Source organism: Protopterus annectens, chromosome 13.part0 (genome assembly GCF_019279795.1).
Source record: "Protopterus annectens isolate FY-2018-M chromosome 13.part0, PAN1.0, whole genome shotgun sequence".
Lineage (NCBI taxonomy): Eukaryota > Metazoa > Chordata > Ceratodontiformes > Protopteridae > Protopterus > Protopterus annectens.
In genome coordinates this window covers 862,706,054-862,717,167 of record NC_056747.1, presented here as the reverse complement: position 1 = coordinate 862,717,167, position 11,114 = coordinate 862,706,054, and the positions used below count along the sequence as shown (strand labels likewise).

General features: G+C 40.5%; 1 protein-coding gene across 1 annotated transcript in view; it reads left to right on the top strand.

The window, feature by feature from the left end:
• Positions 1–11,114, top strand: part of SYNRG (synergin gamma) — a gene marked incomplete in the record, with an annotated part of 2,786,306 nt that overhangs the window by 395,772 nt on the left and 2,379,420 nt on the right. The window contains 1 exon segment of the mRNA XM_044054902.1: positions 325–461. Coding sequence (XP_043910837.1) covers positions 325–461 — 137 coding nt within the window.

Below are 11,114 nucleotides of genomic sequence, written 5' to 3'. Positions count from 1 at the left end.
TAATTTGACTTTTCCACATTTGTTAAGGAGATTTTCACTGGATAAGAATTGTAGAGAAGCAGCATTTACTCACCACTTAAGTTTGGAAACTCTAGAGACATTAACAGTCAGTAAATGGTTTGTCACATCTTGGGTCTTATAGGTTTCAGACCAGCTTTCCCTGAGTATTATTCCTGCTAATGATTTGTACAGTGATACTTCAGGTCCTTGTTTTACCAGTATTTATTTAAATTTAAGTATTGGTTCAATGTTGCTGCTTTAGGTGTCTGGTAACTGCATAAATTAAGTTTGCAATCATAATTTTGTTTTATTACTTTTGTTAAGGTATGATGTCCATGCAGCAACAACCACAGCAGCAACAGCAAGGCTATGGCATGGTACCTGGTATGCAGCCTAATATGCCCAGTATGATGGGAATGAGCTTTGGCCCACAAATTCCCACAGGACCAATGGCTATGCAGGTAACTAATAGTCATAATTCATGTCTTGTCTCACAAATGCCCTATTATTGATAAGCAACATAATGTACTGACTTTTTTTCTGTGTTGTTTTCCCTCATTCCCATTTCTTCTGACCATCAAGTCCCTCTCCCCTGTGGAACTCAACACATTTGATCTCTGAGCTGGAAATTTCACCCAAGATCAGGTTGACAGTTGTCCAGAAAAAGTTGTTCAGGCAGCCTTTAATGCTTTATATAAGGAAGCAGAGTATATATATGAACGTCGTACCTCTCAACCTGGAAACATCAAAAATCTGGACAAGGCCCATGAAAAATAGGTACAAATCTGTATGCTGATTAACATCTAATTTGCATACATAATTACATAACCCCACCCACTCCAATGGAATTATGGGATACCAATTTTCAAATGCAAACTGAAGAACAGACAACCAGAATATGGCACCAGAGTCCCTCTGCAGCCATTCCAGTGTCCCATTACCTGGCTATTTCACCCCATTTACCATAGACACTCATGTGTGCATACTGCTTTACTTATACAATGATTATTTGTATTTTAATTTTTACATTTTGCAGCACAACAATGCAGAAACACTAACAGACATCTGCTAAACAAAGCAGTACTGTCTCACCATGAAAATAGACTTGACATTAAAACTTCTCTGCCCTTGAAACTCACATTCATTGAAACAGCATTGAAACCCACACCACATCCAAAGAAAATACATCTGGCCAGTGGTGGATAAAGATTACCTTTGGGCTGTTTTCAAATCATTGGCCCCTTGCACACAAAACAAGAAACATACATGTGTTATTTTCTTTAATACACCTTCCTGACTTTATTAAGTTATATTCCTTGTATAATACAGCACACTTGCTAGAGCGCATTTTAAATTTGTTTGAACATTTTTCCAGTAGGTTGTACTGTAGGCTGTGTGAATCTGACCAAGAATCTAAAAATTCCAAGAACAATGTTTAGTTCAACTTTGTTTTTGGATGCTTCCATTTACTTAATTACAACCTGATAGCTCAATAACCTCAACTTGCATATATTATTCTGGAGAACTTAGAACCAGCCATTTAGGTGTGATAGCATTTTAAAAATGATTAAACTAATGCAATTTGTATGTTGCAATCCTCTCTTAGGATATGTATAATCTGCTTTAAGCCAATGCCACATTGGATCTTAGTCAAAAGACTGAGAAGCAATAAACTCTTCTGTCACACTTAAATCTAGGTAATTTAGATAATCTTTTTTCAACTTTATTGCTTTTATAAATCTTCATCTTGCCTTTTCTGTGAACTATTGCCTAAGCCAAACAGTTGAGTTGGTGTGAGATATAAAAATTGGCTTTAACTGTTCCTATGCCATTTGCTTACTTGTGACTCTGAGCAAGTCATTTACTCAGACAGTGGTCTGAGACAGTTAGAAAACTGGGATAGGCACCTTAACTGTATGCCTAGTAACCAACTACCCGCACTATGACTAATGCCTTTTCTAATGTTTGATCTGACCCACCGCTAAGCAATTTTGTGTCTCTTAGTGGAAGTCATTGCAGCTACTATGTGGCTCTCTCAACATTTTGTCACAACAGTCTTTAACTGACATTAGTTCATTGACAAACTGTTCCAAAACAGTTGTATTTAGTTATTTATTTAACAGTTTACTCATTCATTAATTTAGTGAAACATGTACTTGGGAAATAGTGCACTTGGTTTTGGCATAGCAAACTGTTCCATCTTTGTAAAATAATTAAGCTGCAATTATCAAGTATTATATAGTAACAATTGTCACTAAGTCCAAGTCAATGAATAACTGCATCTCTCTGCTTTTCTTCTGCAGAGTAATGATGCAGCAAATGTACATTTTCCATGCTTCTGGGAAGCTGTGCAGTTCCATTTAATCAAAGGTAGTGGCACTGTAGTTTCTCCATTCCTGGTCCACCCTACCCATAGACAAAGTTGGCCCAGATATAAACATATTCTTCAGATATCCAAAACAGTGCTCCATGAAATTTCTGTCTTCGTTTTTACTCAGAATGTCATGTTAACAAAAAGGTGAATTACTAAGTGATGGTTTTAGACTGATGATATGTTTTGCCTGGTTCTTTATAATTTATGCTCTAATTTTTGAAGTGTAACAATATTTCTGACATTATATAATGTTCTTTCTTCTTCATGTGCCACCTTTGAGTTTCACCTGCCAGGCCCGTAATACCTCAGCTTTGAACACACCTCAGAAATATTTACAAATAGATTGAATGGCTTCTAATGCATAGTTCAGATTATTAAGGACTTTCATGTGGCTTTAGTTAGGCATAATAAGTTTGTTAAACATTTTTTGTAGTAAAATACATTTCATGCTATCCATCTACATGTTACCATTCCAATTTTCATGCTCAAAATGAGTTCTGTCTGCATCTGTACCATGAAACACAGCTTTTATCATTAAGCCATCCATATTATTCCCAATGGATACACTACATTATACATACTTTTAACTTCAGGCCAAGATTGATGAGAAAGAGGGGCATTTTGAAATGCTGTAAATTCAGTGTGCTCCTCTTGGTAAAGTAAGCCTGATATGCTACTGTAATTTGTCTTGATTGCCTTGACTGTAGTTAGTTTCATTGCTAACCAAATGACTTTCTAGACTGAAATCAAATTTGCTGCTTGTTAAAGTAACTGCTTTTGTTTTATACTTATATAAATAGGGTGTCTCTTAACAATGGGGAACATCGCCTCAAATCTCAAGAAGTACATTTTTTTTACACACACACACACACACACACACACACACACACACACACACACACACACACATACATACACATACACACACACACACAAACTTTGTTTCCTTACCTCTCATTCTCGATTCCCCTGAACAAAACCAGAGCTGCTGCCGGTAATCCAAGTGCTGTTCCTGCTCGCATTTCCATCCATTAGAAGAGTGCCGTTCCCGCTCGTGTTTGCAGCCAGGCCAGCCGGAAATTGTGTGAGCTCCCTGAGCTCAATTCTGACTGGCTGGTAGCCCCCCAGCACACGTGATGACTTCGGCTCCAACAGCGTGAAAATCAAAAAAATGAAAGAAAAAGAAAAAAAGGAAAAAATTGGAAATGAAGGGGTGCCACTCGGGAATCATGGCACCCCTTCATTTTGGACCCCAAAACTCTGTAAAAACTGAGTACAGCCAACGCATTATTTTCATTACCCTTTTTAATATCATACATATGTTGGTATATACGAATCTTAAATGCCTTCTTCGTCTTGCCTATGTAAAAACTTTCACAGTTTTGACATCGGGTGACATATACAATGTGGCTACTATTATTCCATTTATGGTTCAGTAAAACTGTGCCCTATTTAGGAATAAAAACCTTTTCTGTTTCTAGCACATTGAATACAGTGACCACATTTTAGCATCTTACCCCTTTTTGCAATATTTATTCCCCTCTTTGTTTCTTTCTAACAGATCTTTGAAACACACATCTTTTTTGTATACAACACATGGTCTATCACCTACATTTTTAAGAACCTCTTTATCACTCCTAAATATAAACCAGGTCTTTTTTAGACTATCTTTAATGTCATAGAACTGGAGGTTATAGGTCAAAATGAGAGTTCTATTAAACTCATTTGTGTGTTTTGACTCCATTTCAACAGCATTTATTTTACTTATGTTACCACCTTCTGAGCCTAACAGGGGGAAAAAAAATGCCCATTGACCATTTTTTCCATGGCGTCACACAAAATAGGTTCAATAAAACTGTTAGGGTACCCCCTTTATAATAACATTGTTCTTAACTTCTCCCTTTCTTCAACAAACATTTCTAAATCACTAACCATGCGTGCTAAATGCACTGGCCTTTAACCAAGGATCTTTTTTGAAAATCAGGGTGACTACTTTCAAAATGTAAAAGGGTGTTAGAATATGTGGGCTTTCTGTGAATGGTGGTAGTAAATTTATTTAATAAGTCGTCTTTGGTAATGAGAATGTCCAAAAATTAATTATATTTCTATGATGTTGCATAGTAAGGCTCAAGAAGGGGGTATTTGTGTTTAAGAAGTCAAAAAACTGATTTAACTCTAATTCATTTCCTGCCCAAAAAATAAGTATGTCATCTAAGAATCTCCCTAAAACTTCAGCTTGGCAAGCTAAGAACTTGGTTATATTCAACTGGACGTATAAGAGAATTTAAGTACCTATTTCTGCACTCTTTATTTTAAAAAATACAGTATTTAAATTGATTTAAACTGTGTATGAAGGAGTGTTGAAGGAATTTTTAACTGGTTATTTCTGCTCTTCAGTAACTTGAACTAAAAGCTAGTGTTGGCTGAATTTTGTTATTTGCTAGTAATTACAGGTGTGGGGGTAGCCACATGCTTTGATTTCCTGTCCTTGCATATTTAAACTGGTGCATGTGAAATAATTCCTGCTTTAAAACTTCAGCTTGGCAAGCTAAGAACTTGGTTATATTCAACTGGACGTATAAGAGAATTTAAGTACCTATTTCTGCACTTTTTATTTTAAAAATACAGTATTTAAATTGATTTAAACTGTGTATGAAGGAGTGTTGAAGGAATTTTTAACTGGTTATTTCTGCTCTTCAGTAACTTGAACTAAAAGCTAGTGTTGGCTGAATTTTGTTATTTGCTAGTAATTACAGGTGTGGGGGTAGCCACATGCTTTGATTTCCTGTCCTTGCATATTTAAACTGGTGCATGTGAAATAATTCCTGCTTTAAAACTTCAGCTTGGCAAGCTAAGAACTTGGTTATATTCAACTGGACGTATAAGAGAATTTAAGTACCTATTTCTGCACTTTTTATTTTAAAAAATACAGTATTTAAATTGATTTAAACTGTGTATGAAGGAGTGTTGAAGGAATCTTAGTGGCATTGAAACTGCCCGCCCCTCAGCCTGCCTCTGGGCCCATCTCATTTGCTCACTCAACTGAGTGCAGTGAGATCATATTCTGATTTCAGGCACTCCTACTGTGTACAAAGAGAGCATCTGGGAAATAGAAAAAAAAAAAATTAAGCTTATTTCCTGCCTTTCTTGTTAAGTGGTACAGACTATTTGTAGGCTTCTGAGCCCCCAAGCCCTTCTGTGTTTGAGGGAAGCCTTCTAGCTTGTTTTTTTTTCTTGTAACTAGCCAGTTTTCTAGTTTCAGCACTCTAATCTGTTTCTTTGATCTCAGCACTTGTTCAGAAAAAAAAAAAAAAAAAAATTTCATCTGCTTTTACTGTACTTGTGTTTTTACCTACTTCTTTTTACTTTTGCATCATCTTAAAATACTCAATTGTATTACTGCTTGGTGTAACTCATTCTATGCCTTTTGGTTTAAACACTTGGGCTTCGGACCAGTTAGTTGTTTTGCACTGAGAGGGTTTGTGGTCTGCACTGTTGTGGCAGAACAGGTAGCTTACATCCTTCTAGGTTGAGAACTACTGATTGAGGGCTCAGTGTCTGTTATTCTAAAAGTGTATTAATTCTGGTTTAAGTACTTGGGCTTTCAAGCCAGTTATTTTACATTAAGAGGGTTCGTGGTCTGCACTCTTGTGGGAGGAGAGGCTGGACTCTGCCCTTCTGAGCTGGGAATTTCTGGTTAAAGGCTTATAGTGCATGCATATCTGAACTGTTTCTTACTGAAGTTGGTGCGCCTTGTTTGCTGTGGCATAGACTGGATTCGGGCCTGCTGGATCTAGCTTTGTTTGTGTAACTTGAGCACTAATCCAGACATTCTCTAAAGTATTCAAAGGTATTTATTACTGCTTGGTTGTAACTTGATTAAAGTGTAGCTATCATTCAAGTCTTTTGGATTAAGCACTTGGGCTTCAGACCAGTTGTTTTACATTAGGAAGGTTTGTGGCAAGCACTGTGGTGGCAGGACAGGTAGCTTTCATCCTTCTAAGTTGGGAACTGCTGATTGAGAGCCCAGTGTCCAAGTGTATTAGTTCTGGTTTAGGCACTTGGACTTCAGGCCAGTTATTTTACATTAAGAAGGTTCGTGGTCTGCACTCTTGTGGGAGAAGAGGCTGGACTCTGCCCTTCTGAGCTGGGAATTTTCTGGTTAAAGGTTTATAGTGCCTGAATATTTGAACTGTATCTTACTGAAATTGGTTCACCTTGTTTGCTCTAGCATAGACTAGATCCAGGCCTACTGAATCTAGCTTTGTTTATATGCTTGTTGTTTGTTTGCTTGTTATTTCCCTGGAAGCTAATTCCACCTAATACGCAACTTCTCAGCTTCTGTGGATCACTAGTGATATCTGCATTGCTTACTGTACTTATTTCCTTGTTTCACTTGAAAGAAAGTTACTGTTTGTCGCTTTTGCATTTAGTTACTTGTAACACATTGCACTCAAGCTACCTGGCACTTGCTCACTAAAGCAATTATATAAGTCAGCACTAAAAATTAAAAGCACTACACCCTCACTCCCCACTGGCCCTTGTTTTCAATTAAGGATTTCCCAATATTATTCTAGCATGTCCAAAGGTCAGTTGTCAATCTCCTCTCGGTCCAGCTGGTGAATCTGGGAATCTTGAGGCAATGTTATAACTGCCTCATGTACACAGACAACCCTCTCCTCCTCCCACATAACACAAATACTTGCGAGAGATGCAGCTATTTAGCCAAACTGGAGGCTGAGCTCTCTCAACTCAGGACTGGCAAGACCAGACAGGAGGAGAAGGCAACTACACACACCACAAAACCAGCCTCACATAATGCTACCACTCCACTGAATCAAACACATAAACACACAAAGACATACTGGAGGCTCTGAGTAAAAATTTACCTAAACAGCAGAGGCCTCCAAAGCAGACACCCAAACAACTGCTACCTCAAGACACCCCACAAGCAACACATAAACCACAAAAGCAGTGTGCAAAGCAGTCACAGCCCTTAAGGCCAAATACAACACCAAACATACTTGTCATAGGTGACTCCATAGTCAGACACACTGACGTCCCACTCACCAGGCTGAACAAGGAGAGGGTCACAGTAAGCTGCCTATCGGGCGCTAGAATCCGCCACATAACGCAAGCACTCGGGTCACTCCACGGCAAGTACAAATATGACACAGTCATTGTCCATGCTGGTGTGAACGACCTGAGACGTTCCTCCCTGGACTACATGAAAAGAGACATAGAGGAGCTCTCTGATTATGTAGCCCAGGCAGGTATGACCCTAACCCTGAGCAGTATCCTTCCTTCACCAAGAATGATGCCACAATATAGAGACAAGATGATCAGCTTTAACAATTGGCTTAATGTCTGGTGTCATTCAAAGGGGATCCAGTGTCTGTCTGCCTGGGATGACATGCTTGACAAGCCACGCTGCTTCGCAAGGGACGGCTTGCACCTGTCACCCTGGGATTCCGGATATTGGCTAAGGCTCTTGCCACCCCATAGTGCCTTTTTAGGCAAGGCTCGAATTCTAAACCTACCACCCTAGAAAACAAAAATGGGAAGAAATTGAGGGTAATGCTGCTCAATGCCAGAAGTCTAAATCTCAAAATGCACGCACTCGAGGCCCTTCTCAGTATGGAGAACATCGATGTCTGTGCTGTAACTGAAACCTGGTTCAAGGCTCCTGAGAGCACCCGGCACTATTAGGTTTTACCTCATATCATGCGTTCCGCCCCAAAACCCGGACCACTCCACAAAAGGAGGGGTGTATCCATATTCATAAAGGATACTCACACCTCCAGGTTGGTGGCAACGCATGAAGCTTCGAAACCATCCAGGTGCAACTAACCATAGGCAAAACTGCTCTACAAATTGTAGCATGCTACAGGCCACCCTCTCAAACTCAGGAACCCCACACAGCCTTCCTGAAGACACTGGAGGGTATAAATGTATCTCCAAACACCATCATATTGGGAGACTTCAACTACCCGAATATAGACTGGGAACATTACTCAAGCCCTAACTTTCTAGCCCAACGGTTCCTGGAGTTCATAAATTCAAATGCCATGGAACAGCTAGTTACTGTTCCCACGAGAGGAGAAAATATACTAGATCTCATTGTCACAAACATGGGGACAAAATGCTCCACACCGAAGTATATCCCTCATTGGTGAGATCTGATCATAAACTAATCTCACTGGAAATCCACATCCCCCCACCCCAAACAAAAAGACCATAGTGAAGAACTTCTCTAAAGCAAACTTCACACTACTCAAGACTGGTGTGGTATCCTTCAAGGCCCCTGAGTCAGAGGAAACCACAACCCAAGCTGCGGAAGCCCTTACAAATGCCTTCTATGAACACCTCCAGGACTGCATGGATCAGGCAATCCCAAATAAAACCAAGACTCTTTCCACAAAGGGCAAACATCCAGTCTGGTGGACCCCAGCCATTAACAAACTTTACAATAAGAGGAGAAAGCTATTACATGATAGAACAAAATCCATAAAAGGGAAGTCACCCCTGATCATTATTAGTAAAAAATACGAGCACTCATAAAATCAACTAAGGCCAATTTTGAGAGAAAAATTGCCATGGATTCAAAGGACAATCATAAGGCCTTTTTCAGCTATGTTAGGAACCTGGGTGGAAACTCACAGATATGCTCAGAATTAGTCCAAAATGATACAAAAATCACTGAACCCACAGACATTGCCAACATACTGGCAGACAGGTTCAGTGCAAACTTCACCCCTCTCCCCTAAATGAGAGATAACTTTGCCAGCCGAGTGTAGCCTGTCGGACATCTCTAATGCGCAGGTGAAAGCTGCTCTCTAAAGCTAAAACACAGCATCAATGGGACCGGATGGTGTCCCCGGCTGTGTGCTACACGAGCTAAATGAGGAATTAAACCCGCACATAAGGCAGCTGTTTAATCTCAGCCTTACCACAGGATACGTGCCCAAGGAGTGGCGTGACGGCAACTGTGGTCCCACTCCACAAAGGTGGCGCCTCACGGACCCTGGTAATTACCCCCATAAGCTTAACAAGTCTAGTCTGCAAAGCTATGGAGAGGATCATAATGGAGCTCATAAACAAAGATATAGGGACTTGCAGACATTGGACCCGACCCAGTTTGGCTTTGTCAAGGGAAGATCATGCCTTTTGAACTTGGTCGACTTCTTGAAATAGTCACCAAGGCCATTGATGAGGAAAGGCAGTCCATACAGCCTACCTTGACCTTGCAAAGGCTTCGACACAATACCCCACTCGGGTATTGTAGAAAAACTTACCAGCTTAAATGTAAACCCATATGTCACAAGATGGGTTGCAAACTGGCTTAAGGACAGAACCCACAGGGTTAGAGTTGCTGGCGCTGTGTCAGACTCCAAGCCGGTCACAAGTGGTGTCCCACAGGGCTCGGTCCTTGGCCCCTATTGTTTGGCATCTACTTCTCAGAAGTACAGGCCAACATGGGAGGACTTTGGCTGACAAAGTTTGCAGATGACTGCAAACTGGGCCATAGTGGAAAGTGCATCGGACACGGATATCCTTCAGAAGGGACTCACGGAAACAGATAGCTGGTGCCAGAGCCATGGCCTGAAGTTAAACGCCAAAAATGTATAGTCATACCCTTCGGGAAAAACAAGGTAACCCCAAGCTACCATATAGGTGGCAATCCACTAAGCACAGAAGAGGTTATCAGGGACCTGGGGACCCAGGTTGACAGTGGCCTTTCTTTTGACACTCACATTGCTAAAGTGGTTAGAAAGACCTTCTACATTGCCCACCTGATCATGAAGGGATTCACATCCAGATCTAGTGAGGTCATTGTTCCCCTGTACTCTTCACTTATCAGACCAATGATCGAGTACAATGCCCCATTCGGGATGTATCTCACCCGACATCTGCAGCAATTGGAGAGACCCCAAAGTTCCTCACCAAAAGGATAAAGGGACTCCAAAATCTGTCATATGCTGCCAGATTGAAGAAACTCCAGCTCTATTCAGTCGCATACCGTCTGCTCAGAGGTGACATGTGCCTGACATACAAGGCCATGTCCAACCCGGAATTAATGGACATGCTCCACCTCAAAAATCCAAATCCACCAAAACCACTAGAGCAAGCGACTTAAACCTTAGCACGGATATAAATAGGACATGCTGGAGGGATAGATTTATCACTCAGAGACTCCCTATGCTGTGGAATAAAATCCCGGTCCATGTGAGGCAGAGCACCTCGCTGACTCTGTTCAAGAGAAATCTAGACCTGTGGATGGGAGATCGTAGGTTTACCCCGGGAATCATCTCTGGGTCACTGCTGGACAGAGGCACAACAAACTAATGGGCACAGTATTTTTTCATATAAGGGGTGGCGTAAGCCACAATAATTTGGGCTAGGCTTATAAATGCCTTAGGGCAGATAGCCTAGTATAAACCTATGAACCTATGAACCATAAAGCATGCATTGTTTAAACCATTGGCAGGTGAATACTTGTGTCAGTTCCCACTGGGCCAGGACTATGTTTGCAAATAGGGGGGCACATGCCGCCCCCATTGCTACACCTGGTGTTTGCTTGAAAATCTGATTCTCAAAAATCATAAAATTGTTGTTAAGCACTGTTTCCATTAAGGTCCTATATATAAGAATTCTAGTGTGACTTAAGTTAGTTTGACTACATAAAAAAATCATAGAACATATCTAAACCTTCTTCGTGTGGTATGATGCTAAATAGATC